Below are 25,470 nucleotides of genomic sequence, written 5' to 3'. Positions count from 1 at the left end.
AGCAGCGAGGGAGGCATGAGTGCTGCAATGCACTGTATTGGTTCGATAGTGGCAAAGGATGCTGGTGTGAGGCACAAGTGGAAGGAGAGAGGTCAAAATGTGATGACCTTACCATTGATGTCCAGAACGGGGTCAGCATCTCCAGTGGCGATGGGGCCAATCAGCCGGCCTGCCATAATGCGCTGGACTCGCTGCTCCAGATCACTGAGGTCTTTAAGGTGAGGCCGGCCTCCCCCGGTCCGTTGCTGCTGCCTCCTATTGTGGGCCAGCTTGCCCTGCAAGAGAAAGGACAGGCTCTGAGTACAGTGTGAAGCCCTGATCTTGGCTGCACTGCCTCCCATGGTGGAGTAGCCCTTACAGTGTGAAGCCCTGATCTTGGCTGCACTGCCTCCCATGATAGAATAGCCCTTACAGTGTGTAAAGTGGTGAATGTGCATGTGAGTTTCATGAAAGCCCCATAGGTGTTGGATGAGGGCTGGCCATTGGGGTTTTCAGGACCCTTTGGCCATAAAGTGAGGTACACATGCAGGGATGAAGAGGACACTGAAAAGCGTACTCACCCTGACAACCCGAGTGAGGTCGGTGAACTTCTTCCTGCATTGCACAGGGGTCCTAGGTATCATGCTGCTGGAGGTCACTCTGTGAGCCACCTCCCTCCAAGCTTTGCGGTAGTCAGTGGGCAGTGGCCTCCTGCCACTGTCCAGAAACAGGATAGATCACCTGCGCTCCACTGCGCCAACCAGAACCTGCAGGGCCCCCTCACTGAACCGCTGCGCTCGCTCCCTGGCCCTCTCCATGGTCCTAGGCATTAGAATGTGGCAGCAGGTCAGTCCAGGCTGAGAATCAGGGCTCCGATGTGCAGGGCGTGGCTGCAATCCAAATCGACCCTCCCCCTTTAAGAGCTGACCGGCGCCAGCGTGTCTGCCTGCAATCGCTAACTGGCCGCACCTGCGCTGCGCCCGCCCTTGGTGGTAGCGCCTCGCTTCTCCGGCTTAGCGCCTTAGGACAGTCGTGCAGCGCCTGCTTTAGTTCTCCAAGCACCTCTTGGGGCGAAGCAGGTCAATTTCGCTGAAGGTGGCAATAATTTGCGCCAGGCGCTAAATTTCACGCCCGCTCGACTATAACGCCCCAAACGTGGCGATACTGAATTTCTAGGCCTATGACTGTGTTGCCAGGATATTCACTGTAGGAAAGATTTCCATAGGAGTGAATGGGGGAATTTCAAAAACTGACGAGCATTTAAGTTGGAGGAAGCATTTTTGTGGGTGAGATATGGACACCAAAATGGTAACCTGTCCACAGAAGTTGATTCTGTGCCTTCTAACAGATTAAGGAATTGAATTTTCATGTGGGATCTCCTGATACTCTGCCATGCCATGGAAGATCCATGGAAACCCAGGAGAAAGAGTGTAAATGGAATTTACACAATTTTTCCAGGGTTTCTGCGGTTCTTATGCCAATGTTGCAGTGGACCATAGGAAGAATCCCAGTGGAAATTCCACTGCTGAGAATTGAAGAGCGTAAGGTTGAGAAAACTCCATTCAACACTCAACACGGTCCATCACAAAAACCTCAAGTTATTTCCATCTTCCCACTTACATTATATCAAGCCATTAGCTCTCTCTCCCCAGTTGAATCCGGAATCTATTTCTTACATGAATGCTTCAAGTAAATTTACCAACACTGTACTAAACAGAAGTCTGTTTCATAACACTGACTGTGAAGGTTCCTTCTTAAAGGGGAAGTTAAGTCAACTTCAGAACACTGAAGGTATTTCCCTATATTGTTCAAACTACTTCCCATTTTTTATTTTAAAATGATGTACTAACCAATGTTATTATTGTTGATATTTTTGCAAGAACATCAATGGAGAACCGCAAGTATCCCTTTCTACTTGGCCCTTCCAGTGGCACTTCCAATAGGGGGCATCTCTGTGTATTAGAATTGCCAAGTCTAGTTGGATATATTTCTGGAGGTTTCATCACATGACCTCCTGCCTCCAACTGTCCTGCCCAGTCAAACAGCCTTTTGCTCCCATCTCCAATGCTTTTATAACTAATAAATAAGAGGGTGATTTTCTCAATGGGGAGCTTTTGGAGGCGGGACTCCCACTTGTCGGGTTTCAGTCCCGCCTCCATCAACTTCTTGCCAACCCATGCTATTTTCCCTTGATTGACCTTGTTAAGCCCACCCAGCAGGCTTAGCAAGCCAATTAAGGGAAAGCCGGTTGCAGAGAATGTCAACGTATGATGTTTCAGATGAATTGTCATCGTTTGACAGCTCTGTGAAGCTGTCAAACAATGACATTCTCTGTAGTTTGATGAGGTCTTGAATTCAAGATCTCATCAAACTTCTTTCTTTTACAGAAATGAGATGGTTGTTACATCTGAGAATGCAACAGCCATCTGTCATCTCCAGCATGGAGGTGCGAGACTCTCCGCATACACGCCGACTGAAGCCTGCAGGAAGAAACAAAGGTAAGTACACTTTTTCTAAAACTTTGCGCTTACCTCAGATACTCAACTCTACACTCTTGCACCCATCACTTACCTTCACACCACACTTTTGCACCCCCAAACCCCGCAGACCCACTACTCGCCTCGCTGACCTGGCAGGTTTTGGAGCCTTCGGGAAGCCCACACTTGTGAGGGCAAAAAGGGGATAATCCTATTTTCTGCCTGGTAACTACCTGTTAATAGGCAGTTAATAGGCTTTAATCCCTTCTTGCCTCCAAGCAAACGGGACCCGGGGCGGGATGGCTACCCGCCTCCTGGCAAGATGGCATGGAGGCAGGTTGGGGGCGGGTTGGGCACCCGCCCCCAAATCCTGCCATTTTCCCGGCAGTCCTGCCTCCATACCCACCTCCCCAGGGCTGGCAAAATCGCCCCATAAGTTTTCAAAGAAAATGGAAAAAACCCACTATTTTTAAATGCTCCTATGACTTTTCTCCTGGGTTGCTCGTAGCAATGTCCAGGAGATCAATCGTTAACTCCTGAAGACTCCAGGATAATTCAGGAGGATTGGCAACCCCACCTGTTTCCTGTGGCCTATAACTTCTATCCAGCCTGCAAGTTCCTCTGGAGCATGGGTAACCATGAGTTAGGCTGGGGATGCAGAATTATCAGCCTATGGTGTGGTTACCCAAGGACCCAAACCCTCCAGAACAGTTCTAACAGCTTGGAACACACAGGAATTATCTCTGCCACCAGTGTCACAAAAATGGCATAGCAGCAAGTCAGATCCAATTTTAGGATCTCCATATAGAGTTTAAGATCAATATTATTACAAAATTATCAAAGAAAGTTCTGATGGAGATATTTTTCTATTAAATGGAGAAACATTTTGAACTAAAATAACCCCTCTAGACAAGTAACTATAGCTTAAAGACTCCTCAACTTAAAATATATGACCCTGTAGCTCCTTATATTAACCACACAGTATATTGTTTCCATGCTGATACATATACAGTATTAGAACATAAGAATATAAGAATTAGGAGCAGGCATAGGCCATACAGCCCCTCGACCTCTTCTCCATTCAATAAGATCATGGCTGATCTTCGACCTCAACTCCACTTTCCCACCCAATCTCCATATCCCTTGATTCCCCTAGAGCCTAAAAATATATCTATCTCAGCCTTGAATATACTCAACGATTTAGCATCCACAGCCCTTTGGGGTAGAGAATTCCAAAGATTCACAACCCTCTGAGTGAAGAAATTCCTCCTCATCGCAGTCTTAAATGGCCAACCTCTTATCCTGAGACTATGCCCCTTAGTTCTAGTCTCTCCAGCCAGGGGAAACAACCTCTCAGCATCTACCCTGTCAATCCCTCTCTTACTCTTCTAAAGTCCTGTCTATGGGATTTATTCTATGTAGAACGATCACCTGTATATTAAGCTATCTGAATCAATATCAGGATTGGCGTGGCTGGGAAAGACAAGACTTTAAAATCAAACCCCTTCCATCAGCTGATACTGATTCAAGTTGTCGAGCACACTATGTTTATGAAACTGTGCAGTTTAAAATTTTATCTTGTATTAATTAAATGAAGAAAATTTGAAAGGGAAGGATAGTCCAGCGGAAATATTTTTATGTTCAAACTACTCCCACGATGTTTATCTGGAAAAGGTCTAAACGTTCACATTCTTACACACACATGCACTCACACTGACGCACACACTTTCCTTGTTCCATGGAGACCCACTGACCAGGGCCACTTTTGTGACATCCTTGACTGAGTGACATGCATTTTGATGAGGCTGCTATTTAATCTGGCCTATCAGCTGATCCAAAGCCACCAGACTCAAAGGTAACACACACCTTCTGGATACATTACATCATTTGCTGGTAGCATGTTTCCACCCCACCACCCCCAACCCCCACCCCAGTCTGAATCAGCTGCCAGTCCCAAGCACTGACCCCCATTAAAAGTAGCTGCTCCAGAAAACAGGGAGTGGTGAGGGAAGGAACGCCCAAATAGTAGTCTCTGTGAAGCCACACAAGTGGTATTATTTTAATAACAGTAAATTATCCTTATATATTGTCTGGATCAACGCAGAAGGAGTACAGTGAAACCTATACCTACAATTACCTTCAGAACACAGCCATTTTCAACAGTGGCCACACTTAAAGGTCCCAACTAACAGATAATATAAGCCAATGGGAATTTATTCTATGTGCAATGTTCACCTGTATATTTCATATTATGGCCAATCAATCCAACCATTACCATCATGGCCATAGAATTGCACCTGCATAGAACAGCTGGGCCAGGATGTGGTGGGACTTGGCAACTGTTCAGTGGGGTGTAGGACTTGTATCTATATTCAGTTCAGCTAATGTGGCAACCAAATTAGAAGAGAATCAGACAATTGGGGCCAGAACTAACCACATGGGGCCTGGGCAATATGGCACTGGGGCTGCTGTGGGACATGTGAGCTAGCAATAGTGGGATTTAGGGGCCGATTTTCTCACTGGAGGCGGGTTGGAGGCGGGTTTCGGTTTGGATGGGTTCGAAACCCGCCTTCATTGATTGATAGTTTTGAAAAAATGCGATTTTCCCCTGATTGGCCACTTGATTTCAGAGGTGTGGGTTGCCCTTGGTCAATTCATGTTTTGGGACTTAAACTCGCCTCTGCTGACATCACTTTCCCAGCCTCATTTAAGGGCTGCTTGCGGTCTTGGATCATTCCACTGGATTTCTGTTGATGCTGCACCACCTGCAACATATTTTGAAAAACCGCTATGTCCAATTCCAAGGCAAGGGCCTCACCGAGGTTCTTGGAGGAAACGCTGCAAATGTTGGTTGAGGGGGTGAGAGCTAGCAGGGAGGTGCTCTTCCACTCATCTGGGAGGAAGAGGCCTCCCAAAGAAACCAAGGCTGTGTGGGTTCAGCTGGCAAGGGATATAACCTCCAAATCTGTGTGCAGATTGGGTGAATGTTTATGTGCATTGATGAAATGCCATCCCTGTTGGTCAGCATTAAAATGATTTGATGGCAAAATGTTGGCGTCATGGCATCTGTTCTTTCGCCTTAGGCAGCTCCACATTTTGGGCTCCGCGACACTTGCATTGTCAGGTTGGTGGCCAGAGTGAAAGGAGGTCAGAGAGTCATGTCCATTGTCTATGATGTCTTAAGATGGAGCCAAGGACATGTGCCAACTTGGACAACCTATGCAAATCTGGCCAGGGTAGGTTCATCCCTTGCATCACGGGCAGCCATGTGCTTGCGTGCTGCCGCTGCTTTGGTCGATAGGCCAGTGCTCTGTACTCCTCCTGCTCCTCCTCCTCTTCCTGCTCCTCCTCCTCCTCCTGCTTCTCCTCCTCCTCCAGCTGCTCCTCCTCATCATCCTCCTCCTCATCCTCATCCGAGGAGGCCTGGAACTGAGCCACTTGCTCATCAGAAAGCTGCAAGTCACGACGCTGTGCAATGTTGTGTAGTGCACAGCAGACCACGACCATTCTGGAGAACCTGGCTGCTGAATACTGCAGGGCTCCACCTGATCGGTCAAGGCAATGGGAAGCACATCTTCAGCAAGTCAATGGTTTGCTCGATGATGGACCTGGTCGAAGTGTGGCTGCCATTGTAGCACTCATCTGCCTCATTAGCTGGCCTCCTGATCGGCGTCATTAGCCACTTCTTCAGGGGGTAGCCTTTGTCACCAAGGAGCCATCCGTTAAGTTGGTTTGGCAGATTGAAAAGCGGAGGAAAACTAGAGTGGCGCAGGATGAAAGAGTCATGGCAACTACCACAGAACATGGCGCAAACATGCAAAAAACCCTTCTTATGGTTACACACCAGCTGTATGTTGAGGGAGTGGAAGCCCTTTCAGTTGCCAAAGAGAGCTGGGTTGTGATGGGGTGCCCTAAGGGCCACATGTGTGCAGTCTATGAAGCCCTGCACCATTGGCATGCCTGCCATATTTTCGAAGCAAACCAAACGCGCGGTTATACTTGCTTGATCCCTTGAGAACTGGATGTAATTGTGGGCCTTAGCGAAAAGGGCATCGGTAACCTGCATGATGCAACTGTGGGCGGCCGACTGGGAGATGCCGCTGATGTCTGCTGATGATCCCTGGATGGAACCTGAGGCAAAGAAGTTGAGTGCGGTGGTGACTTTGACAGCCACTGGTAAGGGGTGTCCACCCATTCCTCTGGGCACCAGGTCTTGATGCAGCAGTCCGCAGATCTCTCGGACAACCTCTCGCAAAAGTCTCAGCCTCCTTTGGCACTGCTGCTCACTCAAGTTGAGGTAGCTCACCCTCTGTCTGTGAACCCTCTGTCGGGGGTATCTCCAGCAACAAGGTGCCTCGATGCGCTGGCACCTTCTGCCCTGTGCAGTATCAGGTGGCTGAGCAGGAGGTTGGGGCTCCTGCTGCTGTTGCTGCTGAGCTGCCTGGTTCTGCTGCTGCCGTGGATGCTCCTCATCCGAATCTGAGGTCCATGGTGAAAGAAAATGAATGGTTCCCATACTGCTTGCAGATGCCTCCGTTGGGGAAGCGCTCATTGTAAGCGGGGAGAGGGTCTTCCAAGGAGGTCCCACAATTGATAGATTCAAGCTGCAGCACCTCCGACTTCAGAAGGCCTTCTAAAAGTGCTCAAAGGCCTTTTAAAGCAAAGTTCTGCCACCTGCAACTAATCTGTGATGAAATCTCCGATTTAATGGTGGACCTGCAGTTATGAGGAGACCACCCACTTGTCAACCCGCCAGGTTTAGCTGGCATGGTTTAGGAGGGTCGGGGAACATGCTGAAATAGTCAAAAAATAACAAGGGCCTCTCAAAATAGGATTAGAGAGGCCCTTAACGAGCATTTACGCCTCTAAACAACCTCTCTGGCCAGCTGGAGGCGGGACCATTTCCCACCCAGCAAAACTGGCACCGGCAAAGTCCCGCGGAGGCGGGTTCTGAACCCACACTCATTTTTTCCATTTTCTCGCCTCCAAACCCGTCTCCTCGGGGCTCAGAAGATCTCCCTCTTAGTGTGAGGATAATGGAGTTCAGGCTAGAAAGGCCTTGAGTTACTGATCTAGATTTTCCGATTGCAGGGCTGACGGTAACTAACTTAAAATGAATGCATTTGGCTTACAATTGGAAAAGCTAGGCCGACATATTTAGGGCAGGCTAGGCAATCGAGGTCGGCTATTATAACGAGCTGGTGTGTGGAAGTGCTGACGCTCTTTCCCAACTTTTTGGGCTCACTCTTGTGGTTGTTAAATTTGACAACTAAATAGTGAGTGCAAGGATTTGGGTAAGTGACCATTTGAACCTTGTGTGCTTCAAAACTCCTCCTGCATGTGCAGAGGTTTAATAGCATTAAGGCATGAAGCCTCAGCAGGGTGATCAGTAAAGTAACAGTGTTTTTGAGCCACGTGGGAATCGGAGTTCACTTGGGCGCGGGCAGCTCGCTCGCGCCCAAAAGTTAGCGCTGGGCGGGGAGGCATTAGCGCACGCCGTATATTCGTCTTCTGCGCCCCAATTCGGAAGCGGGCGCTATACCAGGGTGTGCCCGCCTCCGTTTGGGGCACTGCAACTGAATATCGGCGCGCTAGTTGCTGCAGCGCCACCCGATGCGGTGCGGCAGGCTGCGGTACTGCAGGCCTCCTCCTTCTCTTAAGGGGGAGGTGCCTGCAACGGCCGGAGCCCCGATCGCGAGTGCCGGCAAAAGAGCCCGGCACAACGGAGAAGTGCCGGGCTCCACGGAAACCAGCCGGCAATGCTGCGGCGGGGGTGGAGGAGGCCGGGGAAGGAGGTGCGGGCAGGCGGCCGCCGAAAAAGCGGCCGGCCGCACCTTCAGCTTTAAAGCGCCCCACTATGGCAGCAGGACGGCCCCGTTTTCTGTTCGCTGTTTGCGCCCGCTTCGGAGGAGGCGGGCGCAAATAAATATGGGGATCGGCGCGGTTTCGGGGCGTTACGGGCCACCGCGCACACCGATGACGTCATCGGTCCTGGCGCAGCGCTGACGGCTACCGCCGCCAATACCGCTGCACTCAATTTCCATGCTACCACCCCGCCGGCGCAAAAGACCTCTTTAGGCGCTAAGTGGGCGCAAGGCCCACTGGATTTCTAGGCCAGAGAGCCTTAACCAAGATCCTTCACAATGGACACCTATGAATTGCAGCCAGAATTCAGCCAGTCACATGGGTGACTGCAGTAGACAGGTTCCACTTTAAATAGGAAATATAGTGCCATTCACCACCTCAAGATGTCCCAAAATGCTTTACAAACAATTAAGTACTTTTTTTAATGGTGTCACTGTTATAATGTAGGGAAAGGTGACAGCTAATTTGAGTACAAAAAGGGCCGAAAAACAGCAATGAGATACCTAATGTAGACAATATTGAGGGATAAATATTGGCTAGGATATTGGGAGAACTCGCTTGCACTTGTTTGAAAAATGCCATGAGATCCTTCATGTCCACCCAAGAGGACAGACAGGGTTAGCATCTCATCTGAAAGGCGGCACCTCTAACAGTGCAGCACTCCCTCAGTACTGCACTGAAGTGTCAGCCTGGATGATACGCGCAAGTCTCCGGAGTGGGCCTTGATCCTACGACCTTCTGACTTAGAGGCAAGAGTGCTGACATTGAGTCAATAAAATGCCTTAGATTTTCTTTCCCCTTTATTGAGGTAAAATTGTTTCATACCATTCTTTCCCACCCACTACCAAGCACTCCTCAATAATATTCATAGATCCCATTAAAACATCACAGTAATGTCTATTCCCCAGTTCAATATCTGTAGCTGTGTCCTGTAGCACAATAGTTTAGAATGCAGAAAGTGAAATACAGTTTATCAGAACAGGTCTCTTGGGCAGATCCCCAGCTGGTTCAGCTATCCTGATAGCTTATGTGCTAGCTGATCCAAGATATGCATTACCATCAAGAATTCTACTCTGCCACATTTCCTTCTCCTCACCGTAAAGAAATATGATGCACAATGAAATGGACATTTGTCTTAACAATTGCAAAATTCATCAGTCATATGCATGTATTCACCCAAGTACACAATACTTTGGGCAAAGATTTTAGACAAAAGTAGATATTCATATAAATGCATGCAAAAAAAAGGTTTACAGTATCTGTCATACCATCATTTCATACTGTAGAAACATTGTATTGTTATTTGCCCTGATTAATAAAAATACAACTTTATGCATCTGTCAAAAGAAATGGCTGTAATTACAGTGAAATGCTCAGTATACAGCACAGTGTAATTCGTACCTATAGATAAAAACACATTCAACAAATGTCTGACAGTTATATATCCTATACAATAAACAATCTGCAATAACATTTTTCGGGAATCAACTGCTGTTCAATTTGTTGATGCTGGCCAAAGTTACGTTACTGACAAATTAAGTATTATTTGTGAACATTCCCTAGCAGTTTTCAATTTCCCTCATCTTTTCCAACATGTAATCCACTGAGAAAGCAACAGTATGAAAATGGGAGGCTAAAGCACAAGTAGGGGTGCAATTAGAAAAATACGTAATTTCTAAGTTGTGAATAACTCTATAGTTTTCAATCATCCCTGAAAATACATTAAGATCCCCTCATAATCAACTGGGATCTAATGTAAGAATTGTCTTAGAATCTCAGGTGTAACAAAATGAGTCTAAAGTAAAAGAATCTAGGGTATTATGTTACTGTAATGGGTGTTAGTGAGGAACTGATGTTAATGAGTCAGGAAGCTACTTAGACTAAAAAGCTACAATAAAGCAATTATTGCATATTGTGTATTGAACACATAAAAAAAACCTCAGTAACATAGTAAAAAGAAAATAAGAGTTAGACTTATGACTTTATCATTCCCTGGCATAACAAATTAGGGAATTCTTGCAACTATCTTCTTTGAAATAAAACTTTCCAAATTTAAATAACACTTTTTAAGCAAACATTTAAAGGAAGCTGACTAGATGTAACTCACATTATTTTAAATCATAGTAATTGCAATGAAACAGAAAAGATAAAATGCCCGGATTCTACAGTGCTCCAGTTCGGACATATTGTAGTTTTATTCATTTTGAGTTTGTGGAGTTACTCCCCAGGTGCTGAGTTACATTGTTCTGGATACTTGTCTTCCACCACTGACCTTGATCTTCAGCTTGTATTTGTCTTAAACACATATATACATATCTGTACCGTCCTGGATCTGACTGCAGCTTAGATAAAAGGCTACACCAAGACTGGTCTTTACAGCATTATTGCACATCTACATTTGGTTCAGGAAACAGCCGATAAGTAGATGTCCAAGAGACTCATGCTGGCGTATGTCCAAGGTCGACAATTTCAAAATTCTTTGATGCATGTTCAAAATCATCCAGCAGCACATTATTCTCAAGCAGTCTATATAATGAAAACAATGTAGATGTAACACAATGGATAGGTAGGCTCAAACCACATTGCCACTAACACATTGTACAATTTATGGAAATGGCATTGACTAAAATCATACTGCACAGATAGTGGGGTAAATTTTTGTCTTCACTGCCTGGAGCCAATCTCCCATCCGTGATAGGACCCACCCGAATTTTATTACATGGACTGAAAATCAGGCAGGTTCTATATCAGGTGGGCGATCTGTTCCGGCAGCTTATCGGCGGAAACAAAGCCTGTCCCAATGAATTGTATTAAATAAATAAGATGAAAAGCATTTTCTAAGAAAATGTGATTACCTAAGAAATCTAGGTCATTTTATTTCACGAGATCCATGTTAATAGTTCTCAGAGTCAGCACAGAAATACTTCATAACACATTGAATGTTCAGCACATTCTAGAATGTCAAGTTATAGGACTGGGGAGCTTAATGGCGATCTTAGAAATATTAATGTTTCTTGGTTGGAGTCTGTTTTTTAAAAATCTCCAGAAAGTTTTTAATTCATCATCTAACACACCACCCTTCACCCTCAGTCCAGTGAAAGTCTTGGAAGTGCAACTAGAACATTTGTTAATCTATCACCAGATGCTGCCGGGGAACTGGGCAGCGATATACAGTCACAATTCCCTTATAGACTAGGAGAGGAGCAGGAAAACTGCTTTGTTGTTAATTATAGAAAAAAATAATTTGTTTTTATTTGGCAAAACACTGGTGATGATATTAGAAATTTAAATAATAGCAATACATGTCACAGTATACTGCTCCATTTTGTCCATTCATATAATACGTTTGTGAGCCGGTCAGCTTGAAGAATCCTCAGTTTCTCAATGCAGGAGTTAGGTTTAGCATTTTATAAGACTAAATGCTGGTCATCCCATTGTAGATAATGGAACTAGCAATGGTTCAAAAGAAAAATTCTATCCCATCTTCAGAACATGCGCCCTAAGCTGGAATCCTCAGAATCTCTTCCTTGTAGTTCATGATAATATTACTGATGTTGAGGGGAGATTTACTCTGCATGTTAAGTATATAAAAAAAAATCATAAACCTATTTATGATGAAGAAATTTACAATTTTGTTACACACAGCAAACAAAGGAAATCTTCCCCGTGATGCTTAAATAAACACCAGCCTGGATGTTATAGCCGTCAGGTTACAACTAAGCTCAAATAATGGACAGGGGAATTTCAGACAAAAAACATTTAAGCATTTGTACTTTAATAACTGACAGCTTAATTTCAGGGCCATAGGGAACTACTTGATTGAATATCAGGCCAGAGACTGCACGTGAGTCAGATGTGTATTTCTGTTTCATTCTGGACAAGCTCAGTATATCACTGCAGTAATACAGAGAAAAATCAAATTATATATGTGAAGGGACAGATCCTCAAAGGAGATTGGATCAGGGCCAATACCTCTGTGAAAAGGATAATACATAATGGAATCATAAATGAACTGGCTCACTGACTTCTATAGAGACAAATTTGGAACAATGTACCACCTTTAGGCATTTCTGCTATATGGATTTTGAGATCCAAAGTGCACATGCAGTCTAAATCTATCATAATGGGTCTCTTTTTTTTGCCCAAGGGACAGTGAAGCTGCTTACATTCACCACCAATGAATTTTCAAATGTAATAATTATTTATTGCCGTGCCCCAAATTTGAAACAATTCATGAATTTTCAGCAAATGTTTCCGCTTCAAGTAGACAATGCAACACATAGTTCACAGACGGTACATGAGAGTTGAAGTCGTCCTTTACACAGATATGGATATATATGTAGGACTATATCAGTATCTATCTATATGTTGCTATGTATATGTGTATATACACACACGCATAAAGATGGATCCATGTTGTAACCTGAGTCAACTTGGAAAAGTCGCCATCCAATTAACAATGTGCGGTCAACCAAAGCCCAAAAGATCTAAACATCGGGAGAAGGTATGTCCCACTTGGTAAAGGGAAAGCATTTCCCACTTGCTGCATATATGTGCATCGAGGTTGAATATTGCTTTATCTTAGCTGCTGGAGGAATTATGGAAATAATGAAAAATGCAAAGTACTGTAGAAATTTCTTGCTACCCGAGACTATCTGGCATAAAACAAAAAGCAGTTGACATTTATCAAACAGGCATGTTAACTCACTTGAAGAAAGAATGCTTGAAAGCTAGAATATTTCTCTAAACTCTTTTCCTTTTTAATTTCTAGTGAAATATCCAAGGTGCAGTTCACAATAAAAATAGTTTCTCTTTTATTTGACTTTATCAAAAACATTGGTTCATGCCATATTTTTCTGTTCTACGCTGTAAAAAGATTACTCTGGCCTACATTGCCGACTGAATGCGCATGAACATCTATGTGCACTACATATGAATATATATATATATCACTGTATATATTTTATAAATGTTTTCGAGTGGCTTATATATCGACAAGATGAACAAAGGTATGGCTGATGATATCACCGCTGCTAATTTTAAAATCATTTATTATTATTGGCCTTGTAGAAAAAAAATTATAAAATAGCCTTGTTTTTTTCTTTAAAATGATGGCAGCTATTTTATCCCTTAGCTCCTTCATGCATCTAGTGAGATAGAAATGTTATTTTGTTTTACAAACATATAGGCCAAAAAGCAATACTGTATACTGTAGCAAGTTCCCATTCCATTAACATAAGTATAACGTGCACTCCTCCTTGATAGAGTTAAAACTTACACTACAAAACTTTCTTTGGTTTTAGTAGATACTCTACCTCAACACCGTTGAATATTTTTCTTTGCACAGTGGAACCCTTCTAAGCTCGCTCCTGTTTGTACTAAAATATACTATTGTTTGATTATTTGAAATATTTATTTCAAGCGGCCCTTTTGCCTCTTCCTCTCCTACAGGTCTGACTCTTGCGGGAGTATGGATTGTACAGCTATTAACCATGCTCCGTTACCTCTCTGAAATGCCCATTCTGCAGCTGGACAGGGAGTGTTGGCAGGTTATTTGAACACAGGGATGAGGGGGCAGAGGGGCCATTGCTGAGGGCAATCCTGTCCACATCCAACACCTACAGTCATAAACTTTCCAACAAGAGGCAGTGGAGAGCACTGGCTAATTATTTTTCCCTTTCTTAGCTCGGGGGCCTCTGAGGTCAGTTGCTCCACCTGAGGTTAGCTATCAGAATACTGACTTGTATTGCTCTGTACCACATCAGGCAGTTTGCTGATTAGGGAATGTCAATTGCATTCGATTTATTAGAAGATCGTTTCCTCATTTTCTGGTTAATGTAACTGCTGACAAAAGCTTCTCAAGGTTCCACTGTGCATGCATGATACCTTAGTCAGGAATGAAAAGAGTAATTGAGAGCTGAAACAGAAAAGGAAGAGGACTTTTGACAGTATGAGTAAATATGGACAGTGGAGTCCTTGTTTATGAATAGTCTTTATCAAAAATCAATTGATACTGACCGCTGGACAGCCTTATCATTTCTGGATAGCCTGTGACTTGTAGTCGGGACTTCCTCGATTTCATCAATATCACATGCATCCGCTGCGTCCTGTGAGTAGCTGTGCTTCATGACTAGGATACTCCGCCTGCTTAAGGACTGGACGCTGGGTTTCACCGGCTGTGGCTGTATTTCTGAGAGGATGGTGGCATCACGGGTGCTGAGGTTACTACGGCTACCTTTAATGCTGGATATCTGGGAACCACAGTGATGGTCGTGAATGCATTTAGAGGATGACCGCCTCAGTTTATGGTAATTCTCAAAGTCATCTACAATGTCCCCTAGATCAGCTGCAGCCCCTTTTCCTTTAAGTGAACAGAGTTCATAGTGGGTGGGCTCAAAAACCTCCTGAAAAACTGTTTGGTCAAAGTCTGGTTTTCTTTGGATGAATTTTTTGCGCGGCTGTTTGATCTGAACTATAACAGAGATAACAATGAGAATAATCACAATGAAAGATGTGATCCCGATTATAGTCCCACTGGTGTTGGTAAGCTGGTCCAGCAGGTTAGCCTTTCTTTTCTCTGTATGAGAAAAAGAAAAGTGAAATTATTACAATTTTAATTCAGAATTCAACAATAAAAACTTGAGTTAAAGCTGCAGTATCTCTTTCTTGGGCACTAGCTAATCTCATAATGATATCAATAAAATTGTACCAACAATTACGGCCCACTTAAGATCAACTGTAATGGCTTAATTCCACTGCAAAGAAATGAATTACCATTCAATACACAGTAGTGTAAAATATCATTATTAAAACAATTCTGTGTGGTCAACTTTTCTAAACTTGAGCTTCAGTCCCGGGATGTTTAAAATGGTTGCACATCAGATTTTTAGCTCAAGGAAATGATTGAGCAGTAAGCTGGAATATTCCTGGATATTTTCTTCTGTGTCTTAGCTTTATAAACAATCGATTATAAATGCATATCTAAGAAAGTATCAACAACAACAGCAACTTGTATTTATATAGCGCCTTTAACGTAGTTAAACGTCCCAAGGTGCTGCACAGGAGCATTATAAGACAAAAAATTTGACACCGAGCCATCTAAGGAGAAAATAGGGCAGGTGACCAAAAGCTTTGTCAAAGAGGTAGGTTTAAAGGAGTGTCTTAAAGGACGAAAGAGAGGTAGTGAGGCGGAAAGGTTTAGGCAGGGAATTCCAGAGCTTAGGGTCCAGGCAGCTGAAGGCATGGCCACCAATGGTTGAGCGATTATAATCAGGGATGTTCAAGAAGCCAGAATTAGAGGAGCACAGATATCAGGCAATATCTTTTTGCATCTGCGAACTGGGCTTGAATCCAGACTGAGAGACGGCAGAAGTCCTTTATCTACTACCTTTCAAGGGTCATTTTTGAAAAGAACTTGGAAAGTCTCCAAGCAATTTTCTGGTGGGCAATGGGCCCACAGCACCAAACTGCCTATAATTCGCTATTAATGAACAAGATAGGGTAAATTTTACACTAACTGTGGGCTTTGCACAGGGATGGCCCATAGCAGAAAATCACGGATACTCTGCCCACCATTTTCCATCTACAGACATCAATGGATGTAAAATTCCGAGCACTGTGCCTGCAATTTTCCAATATGCACCAGCTAGAATTGAGACGCCTTTGATGACGTGGGGCCTTTGAGAAATTTACCCTGACTCAAAAAAGTCAAAGGATGCCGTTTGGAGAACTAGAAATGTAATCCTGGTACAACAGTGGGTGGTCATTGCTGGTGCTACATAGAGAGTTTTTGACTATTTAAGTTATGCTATACCTGACCTAAGAATACTTAACACTGATACTAGGTACAAAACATGGAATACTCCACTCAATAATTTTGAACTCCTTCACCCTGATGAACATTTATCAAAAATTTAAATATAATCGAACCAAAATTGTTTGGCTGTACTGGCCCAGTTTAAGTCTGCGATTTTGCTGACCTCGACGGGTCCAAGGCAGGCAACGTTGGTGGTGGATCGCGACGCCATTGCTGGCTCCATCCCGCTCTGTGAAATGAGTTTCCCTTGACTGGGCTTGTTAAGCCCCACCCAGCAGGTTTGTGGCCAAATAGAGGAAGTGGGTCTGATGATGTCACTTGAAGATGCGTTATCAGCCAGTTTGCTTAAAGGGACCATGGCCAAATTAATTTTGACATTTGTGCTGTCAGTGTTCTACAGCATTGAGGTGCTGCAAACACCGACAAGGACTGCAAAGAGGTGCAGGGCTGCACCCAGGGTCTCCCATGACTCCCTGCATATGCTTATGGAGGGATTCACAGCACGCAGGGAGGTCCTCTTCCATTCTTATGGGCAGAAGAGATGTCCACAGCAGATCAACACAGTCTGGTTGCACAGTGCACAGGAGGACACAAGCAGGGATGTGGTCAGGAGGACCTGGGTGCAGTGCCGCAAATGTTTCAATGATCTCAGTAGATCACGAAATGTTAGTACAAAGTCACACTCAACCTCATCTTGCTGTGCCTCTCATCACATCACCATCACTCTGCCTTCCCTATCCTACTCCTGCACATCCTTACACACAACGGCCTAGAAATTCATTGTAGCCACTTTTGGGGCGGTAAAGTGGGGCGGCCGCTAAAGTTTGCGCCCGCCGCCAAATCGAGGCCAATTCTCCGATATTCATTAGCTTCGCCCTAAGAGTTCGCTCGAGCGCTAAAACTGGTGCTGGACGCCTCTCTTTGGGCGCTAAGCCGGAGGTGCTGATCGATAGCGCCGAGGCCGGGCGCAGCGCAGGTGCGGCCATCTCGTGATTGACAGCAGACACCCTGGCGCCGGCCAGCTCTTAAGGGGGAAGGGTCGACTGTGTCTGCTGCCATGCCCTGGATAGCGGAGCCCTCCAGCTAGGCCTGAACACTGCTGCTGGACCCAAATAGCGCCTGAAGCCATGCAGAAGGTCCGTGAACGTGCGCAGCGCTTCTCAGAGCATGATCTGAGTGTGCTGGTTGGTGCTGTGGAGAAGAGGCGCCATGTTTTGTACCAGGACAATGGCAAGAAGGCGCCGTTCCGCGTCTACAGGAGAGCCTGGAGGCATGTCGCCGGCAAGCTGTCAGCCAACAGCGAGGTCCCCAGGAGCGGTGTCCAATGCCGCAAAAAGTTTAATGACCTCACTCGCATTGTCAGGGTGAGTACCCTTTCCAGTGACCTCCTCATCCTTGCATGTGCACCTCACATTATGGGCAAAGGGACCTGAAAGCCCTAATGGCCAGCCCTCATCCAGCAGCGATGGGACAGGCATGAACATCAATTGCACATTCTGCACTTAACACACTTGCCAAACTATTCCACCATGGGAGGCAGTGCACACAAGATCACTTAACACACTGGCCAGGCTATTCCATCATGGGAGGCAGTGCACACAAGATCAGGGTGACACACTGGCCAGGCTATTCCACCATGGGAGGCAGTGCACACAAGATCAGGGCGACACACTGTACTTAGAGGCCGTCCTTTCTCTTGCAGGCCAAGCTGGCTAATAATCGGAAGAGCCGGACTGCGACCGGGGGAGGCCGACCCCAGATCCAGCCGCTCACCGAGCTTCAACATCGCGTGGAGCGCATCATGGGTGCCCGGGTGATTGGCTCTGTTGCATGTGGAGATGCCGACCCTGTTCTGGGCACCAATGGTAAGGACATCCACGTTTGGACCTCTCTCGTCCCACTTGTGCATCAGATCTACATCTTTTGCCACTGTCCGACCAATGCGCTGAATGCCACCACTCATGCATCCCTCGCTGACGCCCTCTCCTCACTCTAAAGCTACTCTTGTGCCTTCCTGCTTTCAGATGGTGAGGAGGAGGTCCCTGAACTTGCCAGTGACAGCCCCTCAGAAGAGGAGCAGGAGGAGGAGCAAGAGGAAGGCGGCCCATCAGGGGAACCCTCAGCCGCGGCCATCCAGGCCAATGTAGGGGACACGTCTTCCCTGGAGGGGAGCGTGGCGGAAGTGTCGAAGGGGAGGGGAGCTCATGGGACCTGCGGCCTGCAGAAACGCGGGAGGGGGGTGGAAGCTCAGTGGCCTTCTCCCCAGAGGGGGGATGCGTCAGAGGGGAGTCCAATTGCTGGGCCCAGCGGCATCCAGCAACGCAGGAAGGGTCGGCCAGCTCGGCGGCCTTCTCCCCAGAGGGAGAGTCCGGCCTCCAGTCCGGAGATGGTCTTCGCCGAGGAGATGGAACACCTCGAGGACTTGTCCGCGGACTCGGAGCGCCGGCACACGGAGCTCATGGCGGCAGTGGCACGGTTGCCTGAGGCCATCGAGTCCCTCTCTCGGAGTGTGACCGAGTTCGGGCCCTCAGAGGCCACCAGTCGGGCGGAATTCCGGGCAGATCAGGCAGCGAGTCGGGCGGAATTTGGGGCAGATCAGGCAGCGAGTCGGGCGGAATTCAGGGCAGCTCTGGCAGCGACTGGCCAGGTGATCAGTGGTGCCGTCCAGTCACTGGCTGCTCTGATGCGGTCAGTGAACAGGTCAACATGGGCACTCACTGCTGCCACACTCGCTGTGTCAGCCAGGCATCGCCAGGGCACCCGGCGCGCTGCAGCAACACAGCGGTCTGTCCCTCGGCAGATTGGTGCGCATGCTGCAGTGCTGGCCCGGGCGAGTGCCAGTGTCTCAGGCGACCAGCGAGCGCCTGCCATCCGCCAGCTTGCCCCCATTCCTCCAGCCGCCACTGCCACTCCCCCAGTGGAGCTGCCAGGAGCTGCTGCAGCGACTGATGCTGGCCAGCCACAGCTGCAGCATTCAACAGCCGCCCGCTCGACGGCCAGACCTCGACTAGGCCGACCCCCAAGGGCATCTGCCGTCACGACATGTGCCCCTCAGGAGCCTGCCCCCAGCCTTGCAGCAGCCAATGGCCTTACTTTGAGGAGGAGCAGCAGGGCGGGCAGGGGCCACACAAAGATGGCCAAGGCATCGCCCTAGCGGGACAAATAGTCGAATGTGTGGCCAGTTGTGTTTGTTTTTTGAAGGCCGATGATGTGATGTTTGTTTTTTACGAAGGCCGAGAATGACGGACATTTTAGTTGCACTATTTTGTTAATCCTCTCCAGGTTGTGGGAGCGAGTAATGTGTTTGAGTGTTTATTGGGGGTTTCGTCTGTTTTTGGTTTTCATGTGGGAAGGGACCTGAGTTTGAACAATAAAGCATTTTATTTATTAACATTGTCCATGTTTGATCTTTGAAGTGTTTGTTGCCTTAACCGGCTGAGGGCTTGCGGAGCGGCTGCAATCATGTTCTTTCATTGGCACAAGCCATTCCCTGACAGGGGGCCTAGAAGTGACGTTCAATAAGCCGCCGACGGGCGGCCCTTGGACCTTGTGCCTCCCTCCTGGGCTGGTATTCCTCGTCCTCCTCCTCCTCATGCTCCTCCTCCTGAGGTGGTGGTCCAACGTGAGGTGGCAGTGCCTGAGTCCTGCGGATAGCCAGGTTGTGCAGCATGCAGCAAACGACGACGAATTGGGAGACTCGATCCTGCGAATACTGGAGGGCTCCCCCGGAGCGATCGAGACAGCGGAACCATTGCTTGAGGACGCCGATTGTTTGTTCTATGATGTTCCTAGTCGCTTGATGGCTCTCGTTGTATGCCTCTTCAGCAGGGGTCGTGGGCGCGCGGAGCGGGGTCATGAGCCAGGTGCACAAAGGATAGCCTTTGTCCCCGATAAGCCATCCTCTTGGGGGAGGCTGTGCCTGGAACATGTCAGCCACAGTTGTCTGTCGCAGGATAAAGGCATCGTGGCTGCTGCCTGGAAAGCGGGCATTGACAGCTAGGATGCGCTGCCTGTGGTCACACACCAGCTGTACATTGAGGGAATGGTAGCCCTTCCGGTTGCGGTAATCCTCGGCATGCTCAAGAGGTGCCCGCAAAACCACATGCGTGCAGTCAATGGCGCCCTGCACCATGGGGAAGCCCGCTATTCTTGCAAATCCCACTGCACGCTGCTGCTGCTTGTCCAGGGTCATGGGGAAGGAGATGAATTGATGTCTCCTTGTGAAAAGGGCTTCGGTCACCTGGCGGATGCAGCAATGCACGGCGAACTGGGAGATGTTAGCGATGTCCCCAGTAGCAGATTGGAAGGAGCCGGTGGCATAGAAGTTGAGAGCCACCGTCACCTTCACTGCCACTGACAGAGACGTCCTGCGCATCAGCTGTGGCTGCAGATCTCTCTGAAGCAGCCGGCAGATGTCTGCAACCACCTCCCTTCTGAATCGCAGCCTCCTAACACACATCGCGGCAGACATGGTCAGATAGGAGGTCTGCTGGCGGTATACCCTGGGTGGGTAAGGACTCAGTTGGCGACGCCTGTTGCCCCCTCTGCGTCTAGCCAGGGCTGCCACTCTCTCACGGTGTCTGTAAGCCCTTCTGGCATAAGGCTGAAAGTCAGCGTTGCCACCCAATGCAGCCCCCATTATATGCTGGCAAACACTGAGCTCTCAATGAAGGCAAAGATAATTGCTAAGCTCTGGCCTGAGCCAAAAATACCTGTCCTAGTGTTGGTCCAAACCAGTAAGCTCTCCTCCTTGGTCTCTGTCCAAAAAACCGTTGCACAAGAGTGAATGCTGCAAAATGGCGGCCCTTTATAATGCAGGGTAAGTGCCCTTTAATTAGCGCTCCCCGCGGCCCGGCTCGGCTGTGTGCCGTTCCACTTCACAGTCGTTAGGGCCGCCCGGCGCACAATGGGCCGGCGCGAGTGAAGTTCCGGTTTGGGGCGCACAAAGGGCGTTACACTAGTAAATGACGTCATGATCTGCGCGTGCAGCAGGGCGCGCGCTAAGACTTTGCGCCGGCGCTAAATGTGTACTGAAGTTGGGGCGAGGCGCAGATCGCGCTGCGCCCGGGCGCTAAGCGCCTAGCGCTCGAGATCTACTCCTCCTAAGGCGCTAACGGCTGGCGCACCCAACTGAACTTCTAGGCCAACATCTTACCTTGTACCTCCAGCCATTCCTCTATATCAACATTATCGCATCCCCATCTCACCAGCCACCCCTCACAGTCACCCTCATCCTAGTGCAATCATACCAACTAACAACACACAAGGGTCGGCACTTGGGTGTTTTATGCAATGTTCATTTAAAATTTCTGTTAATGTGGTGTCAAACACTGAAACCTTTATTTTCAACACTTTGCATTCTTGGACAGATTTGTATGTAACTTTGGAAGTGGCTTAGTGATTTGCCGTGAATGGTGAATCACAGCGGTACCACCCGCAATGGTGATGAGTGTGAAAGGAATGGCTTGGGCATTGCAGTGATGCTTTATGGTGTTGGTGTGGGGCGGTGCCAATCTGGCACATCATGTGGCAGCCAGGGTGTACAGCATCAAGTGAAGTACATCTGGCCATGGTGAGGCCATCCCTGGCCTCCCGGGCAGTAAGGTGGTCAGGTGCTGATGCCCTGTGTCCTCTGCAGCATCTGTTGATTGCGGTGAAGGTTGCTATTGTTGTTGGTGCTGCGGGTGTGCCTGGTGCTGCTGGTGTTGGGGCTGATCATGGTGGGATTCTGAAGACCAAGGTGAGAGTATAAAGGGCACCCATGCTGATGGAATAGATGGCAGGTGAAGTAGAGATGACAGAAGCGATCTGTCAATGGTGAGAGAGGTTAATGAGGTCAGATTGGATGGAAACTTCTGTAAAGACTTGCAGCATGGTGAATCTGTTGCGGAAATGCAGTGAGGAAGAGTTTGTGGCTGAGGAAAGATATCCCTGTAAGGTGGGAGCTTTTACTGTACATTTGAAGCTGTCAACTCCGCAGCTGATTCAATGGCCACTGACCTCCCACCTCAGCTTCATGGACGAGGTCTAGGCACAGCGGGTAACCGGTGGACGACCTGCCAAATCTAAAAAGCTGGGAATAAACCATGGATAAGTGACTGTAAACAAGCCACTAATGATTTGAATTGCCTCCCCCGCCGCTGCCTGTCAGGTCTGCTCAGCACTGGCAGACCCGACATCAGGAAAGTCTGGTGTGCGCGTTTTGACAGTGAGTTCCCGACCCACTGTCAATCATTTTAAATTTAACAGCTGACCCGCCACCCATCCCGTCCACTGAGCAATGGCAAAATTCAAGCCAGAGTCTCTGTAAGTCCTCAGAAATGGCCCCTGACAGGTATAGGTTGAGGCCAAATCTGAGGATTCCCTATGCTGGAAGTCCCAGCGTTATTGGGATTTGGTGTACCTTGGCAGTTCGATGTGCCACATGAGAAGAGAAAGACCAGCCTCCTGACAAACTTATCACCTGGACCCTCAAAGAGATGGAGAGGGCACATTTTTGGGAAATTTTTAGGGAGCACTGTTACATCGTTATATTATTACATATTTAAATGGAACTACTTGTTACATCGTTATATGGAACTACTTTGGTTAGTATATTTATATTGCTATGTGGCACACTGTGAAAGGCAGTGTGCAGTGCAAGGTCGGACATCTTGTATCACTCCGCACCATGCGGCATGGTGGCAGCGGTATAAGTGAGTACAACTTGTGCCATACGAACTACGAATAAGACGAAAAGTGAATATATGAGCTGATCGTGAGTGCCGGTGTCTGCGGCGATTGAGCGTGAATCGTATGGGCAGCTAAGATGGTGGCTGCCGCTGCACTGACTGCACAAATGCAACCCCTCATGAACTGGGAAGCTGACGATATAGTAGAGGCATTCCGCAAGTTTAAACAGAAATGCGACCTTACATTTAAAGGTTTCCTGAAGGGTACTGCCAATGAGGAAAGGGTTAGTTACATTCTGTTGTGGACAGGAGAAAAAGGTCTAGATTTGTATAATAGCTGGAGTTTGACTGAAGAGGAAAAGGAAACCCCTGCGACAATCTTTGAGAAATTCAGCAACCATCTAGAGCCTAAATCCAATCACCGTATACACAGGTACAAATTCCAGAGTCTAAGACAGGAACCCAATGAAACAGCTGACAATTTCCTGACAAGGCTGAGAAATGAAGCCAGCAAGTGTGCATTTAAGGAAATGGAGGAAAGGCTTGTGGACCAGCTGATATGGGGGTCAGCGCATGCAGAGGTACAAAAAGCCCTGATAGGGAAAGAAAAGCTCAAAATAACAGAGGCTTTAGATACTGTGAGAGCTCATGAAGCCATGAAGCAGCAAATGAGAATGCTGATTTTTCAAACGGCTGACATGCGGACGGCTTCTGAGATGGACAACAGAGTGGATACAGTGAGAGAAAAGTACAACACACAAAAACATGCACATGAAAATGGGAGAAACATGTGCAGAATCTGTGGAAGACCGCACAATTATACAGACAGGAGGAAATGTCCAGCATATGGAACAAGCTGCAATGCATGTGGTAAACTAAACCACTGGAAAAAGAGGTGTAGAACGAAGAAAGGAGGAACATACATCAAAAACAAAGGCGGACAGCAGAACCAGAGAAAGAAACATAATATCCATGCCATGGATGAACAAGGTGATGATGATTATGGTCATGACAATACACTAAACATCGAAACCATAAAGGTACAGCTTCACGAGATGTCTAGAGCGGAAAATGCTCCGAAGAGAGAATTGCACACCATCATCCAAATCGAAAAGAGGGTCAAAGGTCAGCCCACAACCATCAACTTAAAGTTGAAGCTGGACACAGGGGCTCAGAGCAACATTCTCCCATTGAGACTGTACCAGCAGATCTTTCCCGAAAACTTGAGAGAAGATGGCTACCCGAAAAATGGTTGTTTAAAGGCAAGTAATGTCACGGTGACAGCATACGGGGGGAGTGAGATTAAACAACTCGGAACAACCTTTGTCAAAGGGACACATAAAAGAAAGAACATCAACTGCATGTTCTATGTCACCGACACTGAGGGGCCAGCGATCCTGGGATTAAACAGCTGCGAGAAGTTGAGATTGATCTCAGTGAATCACGAGCTGACGGAAACGTCACTAAGGATAGACAGCTACACCCCGCTGGAGAATCACCCACAAATCAAGTGTAAAAAAGACTTGATAGACATGTATCTGGAATGTTTCGATGATACAGTGGGATGTTTTGGAGATTTCCAATACCACATCACCATTGATCCAGAGGTAAAGTCCGTTATCCATGCTCCACGAAAAGTACCCATCGAGCTGAAGACAAAGCTTGAAAGAGAGCTAAAAGAGATGGAAGAAAAGGGAGTGATCATAAAGGTCACTGAACCCACAGACTGGGTAAAATCAATTGTGGTACAAGCTAAACGGGCGTCTCAGAATATGTTTGGACCCCAAAGATCTAAACCAGGCGATAAAGAGGGACCACTATCCCACCCCAACGCTAGAGGAGATTACGCCATCACTGGCAGGAGCCAAGGTTTTCTCAAAACTAGATGCCAGAAATGGATATTGGAATGTGCAGTTGGATGAGGAATCAACAACACTGACAACATTCAACACACCATTTGGGTATTACAAATTCCTGCGGCTACCATTCGGGTTAAAGGTCAGTCAAGACATCTTTCAACAGAAAGTAGACGAGACATACAGAGGTTGTGGAGGAGCTATAGGAATAGCTGATGATATTCAGATCTATGGAGCAGATGAAAGAGACCATGATATGCACCTACATGAGGCCATGGAGCATACCAGGAAGGCTGGCATCAAGTTAAATGCTGATAAGTGCATAGTTAAAATCAAGGAATGCCAATTCTTTGGTATGATTTACACACCAAGGGGGAGTCAAGCCAAGTCCTGAGAAGATTGCGGCGATTGCTGAAATGAAACCACCCAAAGATAAGAAAGAGCTGAGGAGTTACCTCGGCTTGGTCCAATACATGAGTTCTTTCATCCCAAACATGTCAGAACATAGAGCAAGTCTCAGAGAGCTAATGAAAGAAGACGCCAAATACCAGTGGTCTGAATCACATGAAAGGAATTTCAAACAACTTAAAGAACTGTTGTGCAAAGAAACAAGTCTGTCATATTATGACAGAAGAAAACCAGTCACTCTACAAGTAGATGCTTCTACCATAGGACTAGGGGCAGCTCTTGTGCAGGAAGGAAAGCCAATAGCTTTCGCATCAAAGGCCTTGACGTCAGCCGAGATGAGATACGGCAACATAGAAAGAGAACTATTAGCAGTAGTGTATGGATGCGAGAAATTCCAT

General features: G+C 47.0%; 1 protein-coding gene across 2 annotated transcripts in view; it reads right to left on the bottom strand.

Annotated features, from left to right (window-relative positions):
* Window positions 1-9,016: 9,016 nt before the first annotated feature.
* neto1l (neuropilin (NRP) and tolloid (TLL)-like 1, like) overlaps window positions 9,017-25,470 on the bottom strand; it is a 437,965-nt gene continuing 421,511 nt past the window's right edge. Inside the window, exons 9-10 of one of the 2 annotated variants that reach the window (XM_085993432.1) lie at window positions 14,340-14,898; window positions 9,017-10,847 (exon numbers count right to left, since the gene is read on the bottom strand). In XM_085993432.1, coding sequence (XP_085849558.1) covers window positions 10,760-10,847; window positions 14,340-14,898 — 647 coding nt within the window. In that variant the 3' untranslated portion in view covers window positions 9,017-10,759. Of the gene's footprint in view, window positions 14,899-25,470 lie in introns of both variants that reach the window. The other variant, XM_085993433.1, reaches the window with a different exon arrangement.

This window comes from Somniosus microcephalus, chromosome 7 (assembly GCF_052327205.1).
Source record: "Somniosus microcephalus isolate GS21.2 chromosome 7, FLI_Smic_1.0, whole genome shotgun sequence".
In the NCBI taxonomy this organism is placed as follows: domain Eukaryota; kingdom Metazoa; phylum Chordata; class Chondrichthyes; order Squaliformes; family Somniosidae; genus Somniosus; species Somniosus microcephalus.
Note: the sequence above shows the minus strand (reverse complement) of the source record. Positions and strands in the feature narration are given on the sequence as shown.